This window comes from Oncorhynchus kisutch, linkage group LG15, assembly GCF_002021735.2.
Source record: "Oncorhynchus kisutch isolate 150728-3 linkage group LG15, Okis_V2, whole genome shotgun sequence".
Classification (NCBI taxonomy): domain Eukaryota; kingdom Metazoa; phylum Chordata; class Actinopteri; order Salmoniformes; family Salmonidae; genus Oncorhynchus; species Oncorhynchus kisutch.
In genome coordinates, this window is record NC_034188.2 from 56933828 (window position 1) to 56959734 (window position 25907).

Genomic DNA, 25907 nt, shown 5'->3' on the forward strand with positions numbered 1-25907 from the left:
CACTGTACATAATATGACATTTGTAATGTTTTTATTGTCTTTTTGAACTTCTGTGAGTGTAATGTTTACTGTTCATTTTATTGTTTATTTCACTTTTGTATATTATGTACTTCACTTGCTTTGGCAATGTTAACATATTGTAATGACCCTTGGTATATAAGTGCAGATATCGATTCTGCCGCTTGAGCATGCTTTTGGGGCACAGTCGATAGCACGCTGGACTTCGGGCTAGAAGGTCGAGGGTTCGAGGCCTGCTCCCTGCCTGTTTCATTACAATATGTTTCCCATGCCAATAAAGCCCATTGAATTGAACTGAATTGAGATAGATGCGGAGGAGTGAGACCTAAGACGGGGGGGTGAGTGGGGCCATATATGCCATATATGGGCACACCATCGACTCTGCCTTGCTATTGGCTGTGGGCCTTGTGCAGCTGCCTGTCAACAAGATGGCCTTCCTCTCCACCGATGTTCCGACTCCGATTATTTTGGTTGTTCAGAGAACATACCGTAAAGGTCAGCCTGTGTCAGCTCTGAAAAGGTAGCCAGATGAACGAGGAAGAGTGTGAAACAGGATCAGTATAGATAGGTTGTGTACAATTGAAAAACGGACAGTAGGCTTCGATATTAACATTAGGTTGATATTGGAAAGTACTCTGCAGCCAGATAGCTAGCTAATTTACGTGGACAAGTAAAAGATAACCCGAGTCACCTGCACCCCTATTCTTGCTCAATCTGATTCATCGGTCGGTTGTTGAGAGGAAAACAGGCCTACGACCGTCGGGGGGGGGGGGGCTTGCTAGTAACGTTACTGTCATCAGCACTGTTGCAGGTCAAGTGCTTGCGGATCTACAGGTAAGAAGACTGAAACATGAATTACTTCACTTTAGCGAAGCTTAGCTGTATTTAAATTCGGGTCAAAGCTAGTCAACGTCGTTAGCCAGCAACACACAATATGGGTTCCATTGCAATTTTGTTTGGCTAGTCAGCACACAACGTTACATCCCTTAATGCAGTTGACTAACTCGTTTTATTTTCGCCAAAGACGATCTGTTGGTGCCTATCAGTTAGCCGCGCCTTGGCGAGTGTTTGTAACATCAATGTAACAACGAGATTGTTGTTGGTCTTTTGGGCTATAACGCGCTAGCTAATTTAGCCTAGTTAGATAGCCAGCCAACGTTAACTTTTTAACGTTAAGCTAAACTAGCAGCTAAGAAATGAAGTTGGTTAGCTAACGTTACCTAGCTAACATGAGTGTTTAACGTTACCTCTTTGGCCTGCACATCATATAGTTGCTAGTTAGTGTAAGTGATTATCAGATAACTAACCTAACGTAAGCACACATTAGTTAGCTAGTTAACCAACTTGGTTTATTAATATGGACCCCGGGGGTGAACTTAGTTAACGTTGCTGTAGTTGTAAGAATAGTTCAACCACACAGGCTGGATTTCTGTTTCGTCCTATTGTAAAATTATGACATTTTTGCACATTTCAACTGACCATTTGATCAGCGTTGGACAACTGAATGAACACCAATGAGCATGCCAATAATTAGTCCTTGGCTAATCATGGTTACCCATGCTGACCACCTGTAAGTTACAACCTAATGGAAATGTGCCTTTCACTTCTGAAGGCGCTTTGTTTATAGCTAGAGTCCATGTCACCTGTACTTCCTCAGTGTAGTAACGTTTCTGTCTATTTGGTTTTTTTCAGCTTCTTGATTTAGCATTGGCTAGGTGACCACGTTTTCCAAATACTGTTAAATATCTACTCTGAATTAAGTTCCAACAATGTCTGCAGAAACAATGAGGTGTCAGCTATGACACCTTGATATATTTTGGTTATTGAAAAATATATTTTGGTTATTAAACTACAGTATGTGAAGTTGATTTAGAATTGCGTTAACAGAATTTCATCATAGGTCCCTAATCTGTCCTACACACAAATACATGCATCATAATGGATATTAAGGTGTTGTATCCTAAATAGGCACACAAATGTAGAAATATGCATATTTGGGTATTATTCTACACACTGGCTATTTTAATGAGACCAAATTTGGTTGGACTGGGCCAAATCTGAACTAGTCACTGATGTCTGTTTCCACATTTGCCCTCAGAACAGCCTCAATTCGTCAGGGCATGGACTCTACAAGGTGTCAAGTGTTCCACATGGATGCTGGCCAGTGTTTCCCACAGTTGGCTGGATGTTCTTTGAGTGGTGGACCATTTTCGATGCACGCAGGGAACTGTTGAGTTTGAAAAACCCAGCAGCGTTGCAGTTCTTGACACAAACCTGTGCGCCTGGCACCTACTTACATAGCCCTTTCAAAGGCACTTAAATATTTTAGTAGTTCAGCACAGTACATTAGTGTACTCTAGTGTACTCTAGTGTGCTTTACTGTGTACTGAACTGAACTCTATTCTACTCTGCTGTACTGAAGTATACTGTACTCAAGTTTTTGTGTTGTGCTCTGAAAAACTTGTGAAACATAGTCTGGACCAAATCTGAACCAATCATGGATGTCTATTTGTGCTATAAAAAAAAAAGGCCAGACCGGACCAAAAATGAATAATCTGTGGGCGTTAATCTTTTCTCAAAGACAAAATAAGTAATCAAACTACAGGATGAGCACCTTTGTTGTTGGTGAGCTGGTATCTGTTATTCAACTGAGAACTAGGCCTATACATCTTTATTTTGGTACTTTAGAATCAGAAGTATTGAAATGGAAAGCCTTTGGCATGAAGACGCCAAAAATATTCAATAGTTAAGTTCCAGGGAACATCCATTGATGATCCTGCTTGGTTCAGCCTAAAATCCTCTCAGAATAGCCTGTGTATCAGTTTTGTACTGACAGGGTTTGTATTCCAATGTTTACAGATAAACAACAATTCACCATTTTGGCAACCACTGTCCTGGCCCTTACAACCAACACTATTTGAGTAAGGGGGTGGAGGATGAACTCTTTTGGTTGAAGCCAAATGGTGGAAAGAAAAAACAGATGAGCTATAGTTTAAAAGGAGTGCATCGATATCCATTGCAGTTCAATGCAGTTCTGTTGCAGAGAAGAGAAGCACAGCTGACAGACCAAACACTTCTATAGCCAGCTTGTCTGCCTGACCTTCTCTTGACGAAGGCACTCTGGGTTCATTTTATTGGGGATGGGTGGAGTCCATTGTTCTTGTAGACGAGCATCATCAGCCTCACCTGCTGCCCGGGCTACTGCTGTATTGTCCCTGCAGGCGCAGCCAAGGCGAGCGCCATTTATCACCTCCCTGCATTGTCCACCATTCCCAAAGCCTCTGAGAGGGAGTATAGCGCTAGAGGTGAATGAGGGGCCTGTCTGAATTATCTGAGGACAGCCTGGAATTGGAAGAAGAAAAATTTGTATTTTTTTTGAAAGGTCCTTCCCTGTTTACTGTGTCTAAGTTGAATTTTCAATATGACATTTTCTCTGTAATAGGAATGGTGTAGTGCTGAACGTTCCTTCAATGCCTGAGACTATTCTAACAGTGGTATTTTAGTGGGCGCAATGTTTTCGAATGCACCAGATAGAAACTCAAGTTTTAGAATTGACATTTTATTCTGTGGCTGTCATGTGACCAATTGATAACTGTTTTGTTTCTATACATTCCCTGGTTAATCTGGAGCATTGTGTTATGATGTTATGTGTGTGTTATGAAGCCTCTGGATTGTTTGAGCGAGGTCATGATGGAGGAATGAATCCTCCTGCATTGGTGTGTGTAGTTCAGAGGTCGGACAACTTGGGGAGCCAGTGAGAGACGAGCCTCTGGCGCGGCACTCAGCGATTTCTGTACTGCTGCTGGGCATGGACAGGATTTGGTGGATTATGCAAAAAGATTAAAACCAGCCTTAATTTGCAGGAATTGTTTAAAATGAGAAACGAAAACGGCATTATCATTGCAGAGGTTTCATCATCTGTCGGAATGAATTCTTCATGGATACAGGTTGTCGGCAACATCTGGGCCATGTTTTGGCCCGTGGATATCATTTGAATACAATGAAGGGACTTCTCGTCTCGTGTCCTCATATTTTATGTGGACTTTATCATAAATTCAGGCTACTCATTACCTGACATTAAGCCAGTATAGATGTCTTTAAACATCTTGTACATGATGGGTCTCCTTGCAGAGTTCAGCTTTGTTTAACACCTGGTATGGAGACAAGTGTAAAATAGCTAGCCTATAGGCTACTAGGCCAGTCATTAGTACTGCATACTGCATGCCATCTATTACCATCATAGCATTTTACTATCACCTGTTCATCGGCCACCTTATTTCCTAATTAAATTACAGGGTAAGCCGTCGAATAGCCTATTAATTGACAACGAAGACTACAGCATGGATTAAAGCTACTGACTCCAGCCTCTGGATGACTGGTAGTGGACTCTTCCATCTTTCCATCTTCTGAAGCACTGTTGGCTGGCTGGCTGGCTGGCTGGCTCTGAATAATAGATACTGGTCAATGGAGGGAATCTGACTAGAGCCATTCAATCATGCACTGGCTGCCACTCACTGCCTCTCTCACTGCTTCAGGAAGTGCCTGTTTTAGTCACAAAGATGGACTGACGCTCACTGTCCCTGTTACGCCATCCAATCTTTTTATCGGTGGGGTGGTGGCCCAGGGATGTACTTCATACAGAGAGTAATCTGCAGGCTCTTAGCTGGAGCTGTGTGATTATAAAGCCCTTAACCAGCCCAGGAGTAGTTCTGGCCTCTGACGCACACACACAAACAGCCTGGGTAGCAGACTAGTCAGACATTCCTATTCAGCTGAAGGTACACATTTCATATTATCATGCTTACAACTGGCGACAAGTATAGATAGGCCGATATCTAGCCTACGTTTTCCTGGTAAGAGTCGCCAAACTATAGTGTTATACTAGTGCTGTCTGTCTCAACTTGTTTGGGATCACAGGATGGAAAGAGTGGGGCTTGTTCAGTCTTTTTACTATGTTTTTTTTATTTTTTATATACAGTTGAAGTTGGAAGTTTACATACACCTTAGCCAAATACATTTAAACTGTTTTTCACAATTTCTGACATTTAATCCTAGTAAAATATTCCCTTTCTTAGGTCAGTTAGGATCACCACTTTATTTTAATAATGTGAAATGTCAGAATAATAGTGGAGAGAATTATTTCAGCTTTGATTTCTTTCATCACATTCCCAGTGGGTCAGAAGTTTACATACACTCAATTAGTATTTGGTAGCATTGATTTTAAATGGTTTAACTTGGGTCAAACGTTTCGAGTAGCCTTCCACAAGCTTCCCACAATAATTTGGGTGAATTTTGGACCATTCTTCCTGACGGAGCTGGTGTAACTGAGTCAGGTTTTTAGGCCTCCTTGCTCTTACATACTTTTTCAGTTCTGCCCACAAATGTTCTATAGGATTGAGGTCAGGGCTTTGTGATGGCCACTCCAATACCTTGACTTTGTTGTCCCTAAGCCATTTTGCCACAACTTTGGAAGTATGCTTGGGGTCATTGTCCATTTGGAAGACCAATTTGCGGCCAAGCTTTGACTGATGTCTTGTTGCTTCAATATATCCACATAATTTTCCTACCTCATGATGCCATCTATTTTGTGAAGTGCACCAGTCCCTCCTGCAGCAAAGCACCCCCACAACATGATGCTGCCACCCCCATGCTTCACAGTTGGGATGGTGTTCTTTGGCTTGCAAGCCTCCCCCTTTTTCCTCCAAACATAACAATGGTCATTATGGCCAAACAGTTCTATCTTTGTTTCATCAGATCAGAGGACATTTCTCCAAAAAGTACGATCTTTGTCCCCATGTGCAGTTGTAAACTGTAGTCTGGCTTTTTTTATGGCGGTTTTGGCTTCTTCCTTGCTGAGCAGCCTTTCAGGTTATGTTGGTATAGGACTTGTTCTACTGTGGATATAGATACTTTTGTACCTGGTTCCTCCAGCATCTTCACAAGGTCCTTTTGCTTTTGTTCTGGGATTGATTTGCATTTTTTGCAGAAGTACGTTCATCTCTAGGAGACACAACGCGTCTCCTTCCTGAGCAGTATGACGGCTCATTGAACAAGCATGGGAAGTAGTGTTTAAACCCTTTACAATGAAGATATGTGACGTTATTTGGATTTTTACGAATTATCTTTGAAAGACAGGGTCCTGAAAAAGGGACATTTCTTTTGTGCGCCTATGCAAACTCAGCAAAAGAGGCCCATTATCATCAACCATCATTGCTGGGTTGAAAAAGGCTAATTGAGCATTAGAAAACCATTTTGCAATTATGTTAGCACAGCTGAAAACTGTTGTTCTGTTTAAAGAAGCAATAAAACTGGCCTTTAGACCAGTTGAGTATCTGGAGCATCAGCATTTGTGGGTTCAATTACAGGCTCAAAATGGCCAGAAACAAATAACTTTCTTCTGAAACTCATCAGTCTATTCTTGTTCTGAGAACAAGAATAGACTGAATAGACTGAATAGAAGAATATTCTTGTTCTGAGAAATGAAGGCTATTCCATGTGAGAAATTGCCAAGAAACTGAAAATCTTACAACGCTGTGTACTACTCCCTTCACAGAACAGCGCAAACTGCCTTCATTGTCTAATTGCTACAAAGAAATCAATACTAAAGGACACAATTTAAGAAGAGACTTGCTTGGGCCAAGAAACAGGAGCAATGGACATTAGACCGGTGGAAATGTGTCTTTTGGTCTGGAGTCCAAATTTAAGATTTCTGGTTCCAAACGCTGTCTTTCTGAGATGCGGTGTGGGTGAATGGATGATCTCTGCATGTGGCGGTGCTTTACTGGTGAAACTGTTGTTGGTTTATTTCAAATTCAAGGCACACTTAACCAGCATGGCTACCACAGCATTCTGCAGCGATACGCCAGCCCATCTGGTTTGCACTTAGTCCCACTATCATTTGTTTTTTAACAGGACAATGACCCAACACACCTCCAGGCTGTGTAAGGGCTATTGTACAAAGGAGAGTGATGAAGTGCAGCATCAGATGACCTGGCCTCCACAATCCCTTGACCTCAACTAAATTGAGATGATTTAGGATGAGTGAAGAAAAGCAGCCAGGTGAAGCTGGTTGAGAGAATGCCAAGAGTGTGCAAAGCTGTCATCAAGGCAAAGGGTGGCTATTTGAAGAATCTCAAATGTATATAATATTTTTGATTTGTTTAACACTTTCTTTGGTCACTACATGGTTCCATATGTGTTATTTCATAGTTTTGATGTCTTTGCTATTATTCTACAATGATGAAAATAGTAAAAATAAAGAAATCTTGTGAGTAGGTGTTCTAAAACCTTTGACCGGTAGTCTGTATATAAACAGTACAAGTCCATTTTTATGCGCTTCAGCACTCTGCGGTCCTGTTTTGTGAGCTTGTGTGGCCTACCACTTCGCGGCTGAGCCGTTGTTGCTCCTAGACGTTTCCATTTCCCAATAACAGCTCTAGCAAGGCAGATATTTTTTTGAAGAGGTGGCATCCTATGACGGTGCCACGTTGAAAGTCACTGAGCTCTTCGTGAAGGCCCTGTGTATGTGTAGACACCTCTAACCTCTTCACATTAGTGGATTTGGCCATTTCAGCCACACCTGTTGCTGATATAGATAAATATCACGTGCACTGTGACTTGGTTTCTGAACTGCCTAGAAGCTGATTTGCCTATCATTTGCTGTGCTCTTGCTGTAATGAATGGCTAGAAGGTGAAATTTGATCCAGTGAGAGTCTCACACCTTCCATAGCGGTTGCCTCTGAATCAGCATGTCTCACAAATATTTTTGTTCATTTTTATACGTTATTTTTTTGACAGGGACGTCATACGGAGACTAGGGTGTATTTTACAGATGAGCCCTACATACATCAGACACATAAAATATACGAAATTACAAAACCATATTAACAACAGACACCATCAGAGGTCTAAATGTCTTGAAACAGTCTTGCGCCACTTGTTCCTCTTAAGCCCCCATTAACCCTGCATAAATGCTTTTCCTGCAGGCCAAGGTCCTTTACTCTCTCAACATAAACTCCACTACTCTCCCCTTCTAAAAATAGGTTAGGCATATGCCTTCCTTGCTTCCTATTAGGCAGGTCCTCTTTGAAGCGTCAGGATGGGGATCCATTTTCCTCCCCTCCTTTATATCTCCTTTCATCTGCCCCAGACAACACAAGGCCCCGAAATGGAAGCCTTTAATTAGATTGAAAACCTTCAAGGTGAGAGAATTTATATTACAGTGAGCGTATGTAATGACTAATTGAGTTTAGCTGTTGAGGCTGTCTGAAAGCATGAGTCTTCCTGACTTGTGCACTGTGACCTTTTGTTTCTGAACTGCCAAGAGGGTAGGAGCTGATTTGCCTGTCATTTGCTGTGCTCTTGCTGTATTGAATGGCTAGGAGTTGAAATAACCTTCCATAGTGGTGGCTTCTGAATCAGCATGTCACAATTAGATGAGGTCATTTTAGGGACTTAATACTAATGCAACATGTAGAATGCATGGGAAGAAAGTCTCCCTCAAATTACGTTTTTAGAAGATGTGTAATGAATCAAATTAGCTGAAATCTAGCCCCCGGCTAGATGACCTATGATGGTGAATATTGTAATACTGCTCCTGTAATAAAACTGCTCTCTCTCCCTTCAGATTGTATGCCCTCTTCCTGTGACGGTGCCTGCTGTCTCGCACAGAGAGAATGAGTAACGTGGTGCACAGCAGATGCCCAGCCTAGACGCCGCCGATATGCTTCCCTCCGGCCCGTGATGGACCGAGACACCTTCTCCCACATCCGACTGTGGTGCCCACGCCCCTTTGGCACCTACTCCCAGAACAAGCCCAGAGGTACAGGGGGCAGTGGGGCAGCCCCCTTCCTCTGCAAGGCTGACACTGCGGGGCGCACGTCGCTGGAGGTTGGGGGAAGCGTGGATGGCCAGGAGGAGGAGGATGCCGGCTCCGAGAACAGTCCCCCAGACGCCGACCCGGCCTCGGCACTGCAGGCTCCCTCCACCCCTCCCGGCGCCACTCAGATGGAGGATGGGAGGGTGCTGCTGGACACCTGGTACGTCATCAAGCCGGGCAACACCAAGGAGAAGATTGCCTTCTTCGTGGCCCACCAGTTCAGTGGGGTGGGCCTGCCTCGACCCAGCGCCATAAAGGTGAAAGGGAACTGGGCCACGGACTGCACTAAGGCCAAGCGGAGGCGGCGCTGCTCCTCCTATGACCCCCCCGCCCGGGCCCAGACCAACATTATCCCCGCCACCCCGCCCCCAGAAGCCTCCACCCCAGAGGCCATCCCGGGAGTGAGCGAGACTGACCTGCTGTCCGTTGCTGAGATGGTGGCCCTGGTAGAGCAGCGTACAGCCATGGCCTTGCAGGGCATGGTGACCCAGGGACAGACTGTCACAGAACACCCCGAACACACGCTCCTGCAGGGCACAGTCTCCGACCCCAGCCCCATGGTTTTCCTGTCAGAGAGCCCTGACCCCCCACGTGGTGTCCTGGAGGAGGAGCAGCAGGAGTCGCGGCGTGTGGCTCAGGTTGTAGCCCACTTTGAGTCCCAACATCAGCTCCTGGAGAACACACTGAGGCCCGTGTCGGGCCTGGACTCCCCCAGGGAGAGGGAGCGGAGCGGGGACTCTGGGCCCACCCACGGCCGAGGTGAAGTGAGGATTGCCTTCCGGGTATCCAGCCTAGATCCTGGCTCGCAGTCAGAGCCCGCAGGCCGGCCCCGCTGCATGTTCATGAGTTGTGGGGGAGGAGGGGGCCAGGCGGGGGCCCGGGCCAACGAGAAGATCACCTGTGATCTCTACCAGCTGGTCAGCCCCACGTCACGGGACCCCAGCCTCCTGCTGGCCGGCTCTCCAAAAGCTGACCCCCATGGGGAGAGCCATACAGACCGGCCAGCCTCCAGCAGCCCGGACCCCAGCCAGGAGCTCGGCTCTGGGGAGAAGAAGTCTGTGGCCCGGGAGAGGGTGACTGGCTTCCACGTGGAGGTGGTTGTCACGGGTGCTGTAGACCAATGTGTGTTCTATGGCAAGGACAGCACAGAAAATGTGCAAGAGGAGACGGTGTGTTTCGCCATGCCCAGTGGGACCGACGGCTCAGAGGACCCCCCTCCAGGCCAGCTGTTCTTCCTGCAGCCCCAGAGAGGGTCTGACGAGGACAGTGGCACCGGCAGCAGCAGTGGAATGTGCTCTTTGGACTGCACCAATAACAACAATCCTGCTGGGGATGCTGCTGACCGGCCCGACTCCCCCCTGGCCGGCGTGGAGGACTGCTCGGACCCCTCCCTGTGCCGTCTCTACCGCCACGTCTCTCACGACTTCCTGGAGATCCGCTTCCAGATCCAGCGGCTGCTGGAGCCTCGTCAGTACATGCTGCTACTGCCCGACCACATCATGGTCAACATCTTCAGCTACCTGCCCACCCGCTCGCTGGCCGCCCTCAAGTGCACCTGTTACGACTTCAAGGTTCTGATTGAGATGTACGGTGTGCCCGCCACCGACTCGCGCTGGAACCAGGACCCGCTGTACCGCGACGACCCCTGCAAGCAGTGCAAGCGGCAGTATGAACGGGGCGACGTGTCTCTCTGCCGCTGGCACCCCAAACCTTACCACCACGACCTGCCTTATGGACGCTCCTATTGGATGTGCTGCCGGCGCACGGACAAGGACACACCAGGCTGCCGCGTGGGGCTGCACGACAACAACTGGGTACTGCAGCCCTGCGAGCTGGTGCAGACCCGCGCTAAGAGGGAGGACGGGAGGTAAAGGGGCCCTCCCCAGCACCCCTCTTACTCCCTCTAGACCCCACTGCCCCCTGGTGCTAAACTAAAGACAAGGGTTGGGGTTCTCTCCTGTGTTGTCAGCTCTCTCTGCTCGTTATCACCTTGTTCTGAGTTCTTAGCAGTTGACTAGCTCCCTACTCGGATGTTAGTACATGTGAAAACTGGACTCATGATGAGTGGGCCCATGCTGGTGATATGGTGCTGCATGGGGCCTGATGCTCAACATTTCTGCCTATTGGTCAACTGACAGTCATGTCCTAGCCATGCTGTCAATGCTAGAGCTGACCCCAACTTTACTGACCAGAGGGCCAGCCACTGAAAGTTTAAAGGTCCAATGCAGCTGTTTTTATCTCAATATCAAATCATTTCTAGGTAATTAAGTACCTTACTGTAATTGTGTTCAATTAAACTCGTCAAAATGAAACAAAAATAGAATCTTGGTAAAGAGCAATTTCTCAAGCAACAATTTTTGATAGGATTGTATGGGACTGGTCTGCTCGGGAGGGGAAAACTAGCTGTTATTGGCAGAGAGGTTTGGAACTCTTTCTTATTGGTCTATTAACAAATTGACTACCCGTTGTCACCGGGCAGGCCAAAATCCATCCCACCAAAATGGGCTGAAATTTCAGACTGTTTTTAAACCGCTCTTGCACTAAAAGGGCATTTTCACATTTGCACAGTATAATTGCAACCGCATAGTGTGAAAATGGATGTACAACACAGTCAAATCACATTTTTGACTGCACTGGGCCTTTAATGAATGAGACTAACAGTGTGGGGCAAGAGAGAAGGCAATTTGATGTCACTTTGTACGAGTTTTGACTGCTTGTTATCAATTATTTTAGTTTTTTGGTGTGTGAGCGAATGTTTGCTGTTATTTCCTGTTTTTTTTAGGACTGTTCTCCCTCCACCTCTTATTTTTTGAGCCCCTCCCCACTAACCCCCAGTCCCAACCTGCTAGTCGGCAGAGGGCAGTTTTTGCCAAAGCCGTCGTTTGCGTCAATGCGGGTGAAAAGAAACACGGACCATAGAGCTCTATACACCAGCTTCCAGCCTTAACCACACTGGTCCTGCTCACAATCCCGAAATCTGCAAAACCTTGACAAATCCAGTATAGAGAACTTTGTTCACTTGACCCCTCTGACTGGGTAGGGGAGGCCATTGTAGGTTTCAGATGTACAATGCTAATGGGAATGTGCTTCTCAAATAAACAGAAATGATTCAAACTGGAATTTGACCCTTGACATTTCCTTCTGCATGACCTGTGTTGGTGACATGTTTATTTTGATAGAGAAGTTGCTACAGGGTGGAAAACACTCCTCAGGGGTCAGATTGTTCCTCTTTTTCTCCATCTCTAGCAAGCACAGCTGATTTAATCAAATTGCATTCTAAACTGAAGATCATGATTAGGTGATTATTGGAGTCAGGTGTGTTAGCTGGGGCAAAACTTACACCAATCAGGCCCCGGGGGACTGAAATTGCCCACCCCTGGTGTAGGGGTTATTGAACATGTATTCATTTACTTTTGCTTATTTATTGATTAGAATTTATTTGGAAAGCATTTGTCCTCCACATGACTCTAGTTGACGCTTGATATATGCAATGGCCACTAGAGGGGAGAGATGTGTGCTAATGTCCAGGTTTAGCACAGGAGTGTGGATGATTTGTTATACCCAATTTCATAATGATGATATTACAAGAAAGGGGCTACACAGAACTACTTTATTTTTCATGAAAAGATGTGTGTGTCCATCCATCGAATGACATACTAGATTCTGAATTAAAGTGTAAGAATGACCGAAAGTGCACTTCATCAATGGTCACTAGCCCCCTCATGCATAGTAACCCCAGAGGAAGACTGCCACGGCCATCATAACCAGGGCATTAGCATCAACAACATGCTTCCAGAAGGGCTCCTCACTGATGTCAGGCAGCTCTTTGGATGCCTCAGTAACCTCCTCCTCTGTGAGCTCTGGGACCTGAGCGCCACTGACACCACAGAACCAGCCAATGAGACGACAGATACCTGATTTGGGTTCTTCAGCATCCACTAACAAAGGAAATAAAACAAGATGATGGGCTTGTTAGACATTGCAGGTGCGTCAAGACAATCTACAAATCCCCTCGCATAATAAACTAATCGTAGATCAGTCAGTCCCAATTTACCCACAACGCATCATGGATTTGATCTGCACGACTGTAGTGGGAGTTAACACCGAAGTGGAAGTATGTTCTCTCATACCTGGGCTGTCTTCAGACTTGTCTCTGCTTTTCTCCTCTGCCTCCCTGCGTGCTATCCTCCCCTTCACTTCCTGCTTCCAGTCAAGGTCATCCCTCTCTTCCTTGGAGTGGCGGAGGCTGAACACAAGACGGTGGAGCTAGGAGAAGGGCAGTTCTATCAGAAATCACTCAGAGCATTACATGGGTAGATGCATACTACCATAGGTTTATTCATCTCTGAGTTTATAGTAAATTCCCCTTGCATTAATATCTAATGGATGCAGGCATTTGATAAAACAGAATGTTGAGGCACACTGTCTATTCTGCCTACGAGCACTCACATGTATGTCGTCTATGGCCGGTGTACAGTAGCTGACAAGCAGCACCAGGATGGAGGTGCAGAAGAAGAGCAGCACAGCGAAGTAGAGGTAATGGACCCCACACACCAGAGTGGGGCAGTCTGAGGGGAACAGGCAGCTGCCTGAGCCAAACCAAAACTCTGGCACCATACGGCACAGCCCCATAGCTAGGCCCCCCATCAGGCCCCAAAAAGCCCCCTGAAAGAAATAAAAATGTATTACCAAAGTAAACAGAAGGAAAAGTTCATCCAGTGGTATATGTCTGTATTCACAAAGAGTCTCAGTGTAAGAGTGCTGATGTAGAATCAGTTTGGCATTTCAGATCATAATGAATAAGGTTATATGAACGGGGGGGGGCTGATCCTAGATCGGCAGTCCTACCTTGAGATGCCTTGTGAATACGGGCCCAGATGTCTCTCTCACATTCATAGGTTACATTGCCAATGCTTTCCCTATGTCTCTCTCAACTATGTCCTCTCACAACAATGTAACTAGAACACAACACACCCTCTGACCTCACCTGCTCATTGACCCTCTTCACAAACACAGCCAGGAAGAAGACTGAGGCGATAGGCGGGGCCAGGTAGCTGGTCACTGATTGGATGTAGTCAAACAGCTGACCGCTCTGGGCCGCCTGGACCACAGGGATCCAGCAGATACTGACGGCTACGATGACGAGGACCCACACTCTGAGAGGGAGAGACGGAGTCAGTGAGAGGCAGACATTTTATTGGAACATACATTATATTGACCAACTCCAGCTAATGGTCTGGGACAGCTGAACTTTTCTACCTAAACCAAGTTTTTCTATGTAAACTAAGTGAAAAAAGGCCCAGACCTGCCAACAACCATGAGCTCGCTCTCTCTGGCCTGCGGTCTGAAGCGGGTCCAGATGTCCATGGTGAACAGGGTGCTGCTGCTGTTGAAGATGGAAGCCAGGGAGCTCATCAGGGCCGCCAGCATGACCGCCAGCATCAGGCCCCTCAGACCTGGGGGGGGGGGGGGGGGACAAATTGTGTGTGTAAAAAAAATGAAATGTAATACGGTAAAAGTGTCACCCAGATCTGAGCGACTAGTTCAGCAGAGGAAAGAGACTTCTCACCATTGGGCATGACAGAGACCACCAGTTTGGGGTAGGCGATGTTGGAGCAGCCCACCTCCGTCCCACACACCTGCTTACACACCTCTGGCACCACACAACCCACCTCATCTGTCAACAGAGAGAAGACAGGCTGTTACCATGGAGCCCATAATGACAGGAGGGAAAGAGGGGGAACACCACACACACATATTCAGGGTAAAAGAGGTGTAACAAACAGATTCCTTTGCTGCGTGCTAGTTTCCCTGTTCATGAAACTCTCCACTCAACTCTGTGTCAATCCTATGATGGCATATTTTTGGGAACTCACTTGGGAAGAGCACGCGGCTGATCATTCCGGGGAACACCATAAGGAACATGGGGAGCAGTTTCAGGTATCCACACATGATGCAGCCCGCCTTTACATGGGTTAGACTGCGTGCCGCCAGGCAGCGCTGCACGATCACCTATACACACAGACATGGGGGAAGATACCAGATCAACTCAACCAACAATTTAATCTTCCCATCTGATCCATGTTGTTTCACATCCATCAAATTTAAGTATCTCTCACCATAGCAACAGAATGAGCAGAGGGGACATCAGCATTATGTCAAATTAGATCCAGTCAGCAATGTGCAGTTTTGAATGGGTCATCTACACTAAATGCACTATGAAATAAACTCACATATGAATTCCATCCACTGTGTTCCTATGAGCTTATTTACCTGGTCGGTGCACCAATACCAGCCACCCACGATGGCGATGCCAAATAGGACCCCCGGCCAGGGCAGGTCCCCGGTCACGGGGTCCCTGAGCAGCTGGAAGGCGTCGTCTCGGGGGGTGAAACACTGGGGGGAGATGTTGTAGCGCTGGGGCTCCAGGGACTGGTACGTGGAGGGCAGTGCTAACTTGTACTTCTCCAGCAGAGCATTGTAGCCCCCCACCTCAAAAAAGGCTGGGGACAGGATGAGAAAGGAAGAGGGACACACACACACAATGTCACATAGGGAGCAGAGGTCAAGAGGAGTGGACTGGGAGGTCTATAGTGGGTCTACAGTGAGGCTGGGTCAAGGAAGTGGTTTACTAAAGGTGGGGGTAGATGAGAGAGGGAGGTTGGATGAAGGAGTGACTGAGTGGTGCACTAACAAATTCACTAGACATGGCAGCTAATTGAACATAACCAGTTGAGTCATGAGTTAGAAACATTTATTAAAGTGTCACTTCACAATGATACAATAGATGACAATACAAAATACACATTTTAAAAGTCACATTGTGGACCACTGAAATAGTGTTTTGAGACACTAAATGCAGTCATAATCAAAACATGGTACAGTATTTCATTTGTAGGTACAGTACCCATAATACATGACATCATCTGTACATCATTGGTATCAGTTAGTACACGGTGCATTCAGAAAGTATTCAAACCTCTTCCCCTTTTCCACATTTTGTAAAGTTACAGCCTTATTATGAAATTAATTAAATCAAATATTTTCCTCATCAATCTGCACACAATACCCCATAATGACAAAGCGAAAACATTTTTGCAAATGTATTAAATAAAAAAACAGAAATACCTTATTTAAATACCTTATTTAAATACCTTATTTACATAAGTATTCAGACCCTATGCTACGAGACTCGAAATTAAGCTCAGGTGCATCCTGTTTCCATTGATCATCCTTGAGATGTGTCTACAACTTGACGAGTCCACCTGTGGTAAATTCAATTGATTGGACATAATTTGGAAAGGCACACACACACTATATAATGTCTCATAGTTGACAGTGCATAAACCAAGCCATGAGGTCGATGGAATTGTCCGTAGAGTTCCGAGACAGGATTGTGTTGAGGCACAGATCTGGGGAACTGTACTAAAACATTTTTGCAGCATTGAAGGTCCCCAAGAACCTGAGCCAATCCTCAGTAAAAGGCACATGACAGCTCACTGTTTGCCAAAAGGCACCTAAAGGACTCTCAGACCATGAGAAACAAGATTCTCTGGTCTGATAAAGCCAAGATTGAACTCTTTGGCCGGAATGCCAAGCATCATGTCTGGAGTAAACCTGGCACCATCCCTATGGTGAAGCATGGTGATAACAGTATTATGGTGTGGGGATGTTTCTCAGCAGCAGGGACTGGGAGACTAGTCAGGATCGAGTGAAAGATGAACGAACGAAGTACAAACGGATCCTTGATGAAAACCTGTTCCAGAGCACTCAGGACCTCAGAATGGGGTGGAGGTTCAACTTCCAACAAGACTACAACCCTAAGCACACAGCCAAGACAACGCAGGAGTGGCTTTGGGACAGGTCTCGGACTGTCCTTGAGTGGCCCAGCCAGAGCCCGGACTTGAACCTGATCGAACATCTCTGGAGAGACCTGAAAATAGCTGTGCAGCGACGCTCCCCATCCAACCTGACAGAGCTCGAGAGGATCTGCAGAGAAGAATGGGAGAAACTCCCCAAAATACAGGTGTGCCAAGCTTGTAGCGTCATACCCAAGAAGACTCACGGCTGTAATCGCTGACAAATGTGCTTCAACAAAGTACTGAGGAAAGGGTCTGAATACTTATGTAAATGGGGGGGAAACTATTTAATCAATTTTTGAAAAAGACTGTAACATTACAAAATGTGGACAAAGTCAAGGGGTCTGATACTTTCAGAATGCTCTGTATATACACATGAATGCATAAACAAAAAGGACATTTAAGCACCGATAAAGAAACTTCTCCATTTCTTGTTACTCCGTCATGTGTTGAGTAACAAGTGGAGTCAACAAGATGGAATGTGTGGCACTCTGGACACAGGACTCTGAACTTACCGAAACCTGTGAGGCTGAAGGCGCCAGCGATGATGACAAACGTCTGGACGGTGTCTGTGTACATCAGAGCAGCTAGGCCCCCTAGCGACACAGATTAATACGTTTGAAAGTTTCAATGTCTAGTACAGGGAAATGCCTTTCTTGACAACTCAAAACACAACAATGCAATGTTCAATAACAATGTATTACTAGAAAAAAAAACACAAGAAAGTAGAATAAGAAATATGAAATGCACAATCAAGTAAATAAGTAAGCATATGTTCCAATACCATCTTTACATGTACAGGGATACTGGAGTGATAGAGGTAGATGTGTATAGAGGTAAGGTGACTAGACAACAATAACCCAGTTAATGAACAAACCACTGAGGTCATCTAGGATAGTGTTTCCCAAACTCGGAGTTGGGAAACACTCCTCTAGGATACACACACACAATACAATGATTATCTATTCACCTCTAGATGACCCTACACCCTCTTTGGGTTGAGGGTAACAGACAAAATGCCGGAAGCCCTGTTTTTTCCCTATGGGTCATCTTTTCCAAACATGCCCTCTCTTTAATCGCGGACAGACTATTCTTCTCCTTTCATTATCCACATGTCCAATTCTCCCTTTGGCGTCCATTCATGTCTATCCTGTATCAATTCACTGTCAAGTGTCTTATCTACTTTAAGAGTTATCTGTGCTGCTTGATATGTTCTTAAATGTAGATATATTTATCTATTTAAACAGTGACCCCTTTCTCATCTTTCTTATTTCACAGACACTAGTCAATGCTACTATTTCGGTGTCACACCTATCTTGCTTATTTCCTGGTCCCCTTCTCCTCTCTGCTCTCAAACCTTCAAGGTCTCAGCAGTGCGGGGAGGGCTCCTCTGTCTGCACTTTTTCCTATCTTTTTCCCATCTGTCTGTAGCTCTTTATTAACAAAGTGTCTCACTGTTTGGCTTTATCTGAACTCGTGGATTTTTTTAGAATGGTGGCAATTTCTAAAGTCCTTACATAGGTTGATTAAGGTTATCTTGATCCTATCAATGATCCTGAATCACCACAGATGTCATATATCCCTGTCCACTTTATACTATTTAAATACAAATCTTCTAGTATTCAAATGAAGCCAAAACGAATGCTAACCATATCATATGCTTTCTGTACTAATGAAATCTCTCCCTTCTAGAGTCCACTGTATTTTATCTAACAATAACATGGGTTAACCTTAAAATCAGTCACATCAATCATTTAATATATGTTGCATAGTGTGGAATATATTATTTACAGTAATTTACCATCCCTAAGAACTGAAACTTGTTTATTTTCACTAATCATTTTAATGCTTATATAATCACTATTTATCTGGGGCGGCAGGGTAGCCTAGTGATTAGAGCGTTGGACTAGTAACCGAAAGGTTACTAGTCCAAATCCCCGAGCTGACAAGGTACAAATCTGTCGTTCTGCCCCTGAACAGGCAGTTAACCCACTGTTCCTAGGCCGTCATTGAAAATAAGAATTTGTTCCTAACTGACTTGCCTAGTTAAATAAAGGTTCTATCTCAATGTATTTTCCTGCCCTATTTGCTTAAAATATGTCCTGTCCAAACCTCAATGTAATTTAATGTAATGAAAGCATTTTGTGCATAATTTGATCAAACAGATGTTACCTGTGACTGTGTACAGAGCTGTGATGGAGAGGAGGGCTATCACAGCCACATAGATGTTCCAGCCTAGAGCCTGCTGTATGAACACAGCCCCAGAGAACATGTCCACCTGGAGAGAGAGAGATGAGGAGACAGTCAGACTGGTCCACGGGTATGTTTATACCTCAATAAAACATACAGGAGTCTTAGCAATACCACAGATACAATCAATATTGAAAGAAAATGTCATGATAAAGGACTGTGGGGGACGTTCATAGCATGTTACAAACAGTGCCCCATAGTGCTGTCCTAGACCAGGGCTCTCCAACCTTGTTCCTGGAGAGCCACCCTCCTTTGGGTTTTCGCTCCAACCCCTGTTGTAACTAACCTGATTCAGATTATCAACCAGCTAATCATTAGAATCAGTTGTGCTAGATTAGGGTTGGAGCGAAAACCTACAGGACGGTAGCTCTCCACGAACAGGGTTGGGGAGCCCTGTCCTAGACTCACAGAGATTTTGGTGAAGATGTAGAGGAACAGAGAAATGACGGAGAGGTACAGACTGATCCTGGTTCCCCCAAATCTCTTCTTCAGGTACTGAGGCATTGTAATTACCTAAGCAACGGGAAATGCAGAAATTTCAGACAAATGGACACAAATCTCTGCAGTATGCCATGTTAGTTGGCATATAATGGTCTTGTGTAACTTACCCCCGCTGTGAGGTAAACGGGGACAAACAGCCAGCCCAATAGGAGCACGATAAACAAGGCCTGGGTAGAGAAAGAGGGCTCCAATTTCAGAGAAATCTCAATTTCCTGATCAGCACATATTACAAAGTATTGTCACTATGTATTGTCCTCAAAACTCTGTAATAACATGTCATAACTTATTTTAAGGGGGGAAATTATACTTACATTCCACTCAAAACCCCCCACAGCAATTCCACTGGCTGCTCCGGTACCAGCAAGGCCCACAAAGTGACCACTACCAATATTACTGGCAAACAGTGATGCTCCAACCTAGAGAGAGAGAGAGAGACAGGGGAGAACTGTTCAAGGAGAAACACATCCTCATGATGTGGCATGTGACACTTTGCTTCTGGAAAATCTTATATCTTGAAAACTTGACTTTTGACATGCAACACATATTGGGACTGTGTCAACAGTGGACTAATTAAACAAATACCAAAATACAGTTTTTGAGTGGAATTGTCCTTGAACACACATACAGGCTGTAATGTATACAATGGGACTGGGCAAGACAGGAAAGGTGACTGGAAGCTAAAACTAGCAGAAGAAGAGACCCAAAGGGTTAGTTAAAATACAAGAGTTGTCAAAGGGGTTAAAGGTCAAGTTGAACTCACTGGCCACCATGTCATGGTCCGTCCTGCCAAAAAGTAGCCTCCCACAGTTCCACGGTTGGTCCGGAACATAGACTGGAGGACAGGACATTCACTGGATGTAAGCCCTAGGCAGTGGTTTACCTCATGACATACTCTACTCTATTGTACATGTCAATAAGTGGAATATGACCTATACAAATACCCAGTTTGACATAACATCATTATGATAAATTATACATGGAAATAATCATGTATAACTTACAACTATGTAGGCTACAGACAGATATCCAGATAGGTGTAACTACTAACCCAGACGCCTACGCCAATGACCAGAATGAAGTAGCCGATTATGACCAAGATATCAGCTAGATTATTAATGGTCCTCGTCGCCGGTGTGGTCTCAGACGTGTGGTTCTCCATTTCTCAACAAAACTGAAGAACGGCGTCAACGGGCCTAATAATGTCAAACCAAATGGTATCAGTCCAAGACTTGGAGGAAAGGATAATGATAATACGAGTGTCTATTAAATAGAGGGCTCACTCCCTAACGTTCGATAAGAGAAATGCCAGGTGAAGGAGAGGAGAGAATGGTCAGAGTGGATGGTCAGTAAGACCTTTGGTCAACAGGAAAAGAGACTGACTCAAGGAGTTTATTAATGACAGTAATAATTAACGCAGGCCTCTTCACTTATACACATGGTTTAGTTCTAGTAAAAAAAAAAAAAGCTCCATTAGTTCAGTCCAACCTTCTATCGTAAACATGTCGAACAAAATTGATTTTCTCTTCCATGTGAAAATTATTATATTGGTAACTTAATTCAATTGTTACAGGTGTTAACATTTGGTTTACCGTGACCCAAAATGTGCCTAAAGCAAGAACAAAGACTACATCCGCTGTCATATTGGTCTCTGACCAAAGGCTACACAACTACAAAGACCCTGCTGTAAATGTGTTGAGCGAGACTACGAGATGTCTGCATGAGTGACTACGAGACCGTTCATTCTAAATGTGACTCGGGTTAATGATTTCTTCTCTTTTTAGTAACATACACAAAATGACAGAATGACAAACGGACCGATGGACCTGTTGTCGTAGCCCAGAGAGGAACATTGTAAAACAGGAGAATAATCCCAAAAATCTTAAACAAATATGTCCTTTAATCATTTGATAGAATAACTGTCATCAAATTATCAATTTGTCTTTCAGTTCAAAAACATAAATCAGATTACATGAGTGAGGTGATGTTTTTCTGAAGGGGTATGAGATATTGGGGGGGGGGGGGGGGGGATCCCTTGTTGTTACATTGTTGTTACATACCATAATCCAACGTTCACTCCCCAACACATTTGCACTCTTCACACAGCTCTATGGAGCAAAGGGACGTGCTCAACTAAAATCCAAAATAAACTTGCCCGTCTAAAAACCAAAAGGTGTCAGGTATTCTGCAGGATCTGCCTGCTCTTGTGGTAAGTAAGTAACCCATACATCTGGAAATTGAATCTAATTATGTGGTCTGTAATCTGAACCCCAAAAAAAAAGAATTTTCAGAAATGAATTGTATTAAGACCTTAATATTTAAAATTCTAGCATGGATTACACAGTTGTTTGAGCGTGGAGACTTGGGTGCAATAGTGACTACGAAACCACGCTATCCAGTCTGATGATAACACGATCTGATTGGAGGAGTGTTAGGGTGAATAGCGATGAAGAGAAACTGACCAAAAATAACAAGTGACTAAAATCTAGGTCACGTTTATTAGAGAGAAAAAAATAATAAAAATACAAAACATGTTGCAACGCAAACCAAAAATGAATGTATAGGTCATTGGACAAGTCCAGGTAGGTAGTCCTTCCCTGTTTCAGCTCATTTTATTCTGTTTGGTGCCTAATGAACATGGGGCCCTGGAATCACTGGATAGTGAAAGACTAAAGTTACACGAAAGTGGGATCCTTTGGTGAATTTCAGGAAGTTTGGGATAGAAAAGAAATTAAAAAATGAAAACACCTCATCAAATTTCAATAAACAAATGTAAACCCTGCCAAACATTCACAACATAGGAATTTAACGGCTGCATAGGCCTATAAATTGGCAAAGGCTGAGGATGTGTGTTCAACAGGCAAACAATTTTCAAACCATTTAAATGCATTCAAATCATTTTTGAGAAGGACTTGAGCATTTTTGTGGCATACGGTGGTTACATTCAGACGCGAGTCCCCCCCCCCCCACTGTCTCAAGTGTTAAAAATTAATAACATTTCATTTCATTATTGAAACCCCATGAATGCTGGTCTTAGCCACAGCTCATTAGTCCTGCTGTGGCTAGTCATCATCAGGATTGCGGTCCTCCCGAGCCAGTCTCAGTCGGGACAGGATGTGTTTCTTGGGGAACTTGAGGGTGGTACAGCCGAACTGGCTGACTCCCCCCGTGTCTCCGGGTAGTTTCTCCCGTCTCTGGACCCAGCTGCGCCAGCCAGGCTTCCAACAGTACACACTGTCATAGAAACGGGAGCCGTTCTCCCCGCCCAGCACGTATATCCTGCGTTTCCACCTGGCCACGCCCCCGGCAGCGATCCGCCTCGGCAGCCCTGGGAAAACTACCGGACTAGGGGCTCGGTCGCTCCCCCCGCTCCTCTCTGCCACCACCGCCCCCGTCACCTCCCGCTCCACCCCTGAGCCCCGGCCCTCCCTGAAGAACAGCACCCGCCCCGTTGCGTCCAGAGGTTCCAGATGGGTGTAGTTTCCATCTATAAACTTTGTGGCGTCCCTCATGTAGCCTCCGATGGCACAGACCCCTCCCCGCACCGCCACCCCTCCTGCCAGGCAGGTGGCGCCAGAGTCCAGTCCCACACGGGTCCATGAGTCAGTCAGGGTGTGATAGATTAGCACGCCAGCGTGCACCACAGCCCGGTTCTGCTCCAGCGTGGTGCCGCCCAGAAGGTAAATGCGGCCGCGCAGGGCGGCACAGGCAAAGGAGCGCAGCGGCAGGGGCAGACGGGGCCCAGGGCCCCACTGAAGAGTGGCCAGGTCCAGGATCTCACAGGAGTCCAGCATGGCTCCTCTGTTGCAGCCCCCCAGGGCGTAGAGTGACTCCCCACAGCCCAGCAGACCCAACATGGCCCGGGGCTGCACCATGGGCGACCGCTCCTGCCAGCGATCCAACACAGAGTCGTACTCATGGACCTCCGTGGACACTGTGCCCCCCCGCAGGATGCCCCCCGCTACGAACAGCCGCCCCCCGATGGCCGTGCAACCTGGGCACAGCAGAGAGCCCAGGGCAGCCAGCTTCTCCCATTTCCCTGTACGTGGGTCGAAGCAGTCCACAGTGAAGTCCCTCTCGTTCAGCGACTCGTCCTCCCGTGGCTTCAGGTCCACACACACAATCTTCTTCTCGAACATGCCTTCCCGGGGCCTCAGTGGGCCTCCCAGGCCCTCCCCGGCTGCCGCAGAGCCCAGCTCCTGGCTCAGCCGCCGGCTCTCCTCCAGGGACAGCAGGCCGGGGCGGAGGTGGTGGAGCAGGGCCGGCATGTGGCTGTAACGGTCCAGGGGCCGGTGCTCGGCCCAGCGGCGTGCCGCGTCGTACACCTCTGCCTCAGAGTCTACGCCCAGGCGGTCAGATCCCAGCAGGCTGCCCAGGGTGCCTGGGTCCAACAGGAGGAAGTCCTTTTGGCGGGCCACGCGGGGGAAGTGCTGGGCCACCAGCCTCAGAGAGGCCCTCAGGAGCAGCTGGTCGTGGTGGGAGCGGGCCAGAGAGTACATGCCCAGGCAGTTGTCCACAGACAGGTGTTCAAACAGGAACCTACGGACACACACAGATGTTTGAGGATAGGAAACCAGACAATAAAATATGGCTCTTAAAAATGCTATCAAAATTCTGTCAGTTACTGAACTGCACAGGCTTAAGAGTATCAGCAGCATTCTGGACCTGGGAAAAGACAACGTATCGGTGTCAGGCAGCACTGACTATATAGTTACCTAGAGCACAGGTCCTGCAGGGGCATTACTTGAAGCCGATTGGCCGCCACAAACAGGTCTTCGGCCGTGTCCAAGCAGAGTCCCGCCTCCCCAGTGTAGACGAACTGGATGACAGTCTCCATGACTGACGGCGTCACCTCCTCCAATCGGATCTCAGTGAGACGGGACTCCACCAACGGGCTAGTGAACATGGCACGGAAATACGGGCTGACGGCTGCCAAGAGGACTCTGAAGAGAGGCAGAAGTACGACGTCATTCACATAAGGGTGAGATAGGGTGTAACTACAATGAACTGCAGGACACTGGAGTACTGAAACGGCAGCAGGCATCTGAGTATGTGTCACATATTCCTTTGTGCGTAGCAACATGCACTGTCTGGATGTCTATAGTACACTAGAATTGAGAGAAGATCATTGACCCTACCTGTGACACATAAACCTCTTCCCCTCCACTAACAGAGTGACGTCACACAGCTGCTGAGCATCCAGTAGCTGCTTCAACCCTGACGGAGAGAAGAAGTAAAGAGTGAGGAGATAGAAAGAGACTTATATGATTTAAGCAGCACATGAGTGATGCATTCATTTGGATGTTCCCATTCCACCGGACCATGTGTGACGTAGTCTCCTAAAGGAGTGGTGCTGTCGTCGGGAAAGTCCTCTTCTTCGGAGTCGCTGTCCGAGAGGGGCTCCCCGCCCCCACTGTCCCCATCCTGCCAGGGCTGTGGCCGCCAGGTGATCGTTCCTCCACGGACTGCACTCATCTGAAGATAGTCAAGCGTTGACATAATATACATGGGAATATCAGGAATCTTTAACAACAAAAAACATTATTTCTGTCTCAAGGAGCCAGATACACAAGATCAGTTATAATTATGATTTGATGTAGTTCGATCTTAGTAATCTATTTAAGAGTAATTAGCTCTCAAAGGCAACATTCCCAAGTCCTCTCTCTTATTGAGAAAATCAACAGGGTACATTCAGGAATAGTGACACAAAATGACAACAATGTTGTTGACTTTACCTTGATTAAAGGGAGACTACCCTACTTGGTGGTCCTGTCCTGGGCTCCGATTGTGTGTATGTCACCAGGGGCCAGACAGTTAGTAGCTTCACCTTTAAGCCCGATTGTCTGTAGTCAGTCAAGAAGGGAAGCTGACAGTTGCCATCCGTGTGTCCCACCCTCCGATCCGCCTGTCCTGGTCTGAATGAGTACGGCCTCCAGTGTGGGGTGCAGCACGGCTCATGGTTCTCAGAACCAGCTGCGGCTAGCTAACGTTAGTTAGCAACTGCTGAATGCAGCCAAAGCACCCCTTTCTGTCTTATCCGGGGAATCAGTAAATCATGGCAAGAAATACAAACAACTCAAACGCATTACAGTTGTTAAAAATATGAAAAACTGGTTGTATTGTCCCAGGACCTGCCTGACTATTGTCGGCCGCACAATTCACTTTTCCCCCTGTCCCAACTGCATTACCGCAATGCAATAGTTCAGCTAGTCTCATTGGCTAGCCTTTGAACCGGTGCACGGATGTGACGTTTTGTTTTGGACTCGTTCGTGCGCCTTATTTGATAACTAAAGCAAATTTAAGCGATATTTTGTTTTCTACTTTCTAAACAATACATTTGTTACAGATTTTGCTCATTTCATTTTCAGGTCCCGTCATTTCATTGGCTGTCTCATTTAGTTCCG

The 25907-nt window shown here is 46.0% G+C and overlaps 3 protein-coding genes across 6 annotated transcripts; 1 reads left to right on the forward strand and 2 right to left on the reverse strand.

Annotated features, from left to right (window-relative positions):
* Positions 1-411: 411 nt before the first annotated feature.
* Positions 412-12016, forward strand: LOC109905536 (F-box only protein 46-like). 4 transcript variants are annotated; one of them, XM_020502960.2, is made up of 2 exons: positions 412-852; positions 8645-12016. In XM_020502960.2, exon 2 carries the CDS (start codon positions 8761-8763, stop codon positions 10765-10767), a length of 2007 nt encoding a protein of 668 aa, XP_020358549.1. In that variant the 5' UTR covers positions 412-852; positions 8645-8760; the 3' UTR covers positions 10768-12016. The 4 variants fall into 4 exon arrangements, with proteins under 4 accessions (XP_020358549.1, XP_020358552.1, XP_020358551.1 ...); XM_020502963.2 differs by lacking the exon at positions 412-852 and adding an exon at positions 2145-2643; XM_020502962.2 differs by lacking the exon at positions 412-852 and adding an exon at positions 6950-7077.
* Positions 12017-12487: 471 nt separating this feature from the next.
* LOC109905537 (sodium/glucose cotransporter 2) lies at positions 12488-20845 on the reverse strand. The gene is made up of 15 exons (XM_020502965.2): positions 20555-20845; positions 20267-20338; positions 19818-19922; positions 19614-19673; positions 19414-19518; positions 18928-19033; positions 17271-17351; positions 15170-15399; positions 14773-14908; positions 14466-14573; positions 14202-14352; positions 13884-14052; positions 13346-13561; positions 13027-13162; positions 12488-12834 (listed from the first exon to the last, which is right to left on the reverse strand). The coding sequence occupies exons 1-15, from the start codon at positions 20663-20665 to the stop codon at positions 12617-12619; spliced, it is 2004 nt and encodes a 667-aa protein (XP_020358554.1). The 5' UTR covers positions 20666-20845; the 3' UTR covers positions 12488-12616.
* A 540-nt stretch (positions 20846-21385) lies between these two features.
* On the reverse strand, positions 21386-25838 carry LOC109905538 (kelch-like protein 12). The gene is made up of 5 exons (XM_020502966.2): positions 25239-25838; positions 24825-24978; positions 24642-24720; positions 24219-24446; positions 21386-24042 (listed from the first exon to the last, which is right to left on the reverse strand). Exons 2-5 carry the CDS (start codon positions 24976-24978, stop codon positions 22566-22568), a joined length of 1938 nt encoding a protein of 645 aa, XP_020358555.1. The 5' UTR covers positions 25239-25838; the 3' UTR covers positions 21386-22565.
* Between the last annotated feature and the right edge of the window lie 69 nt (positions 25839-25907).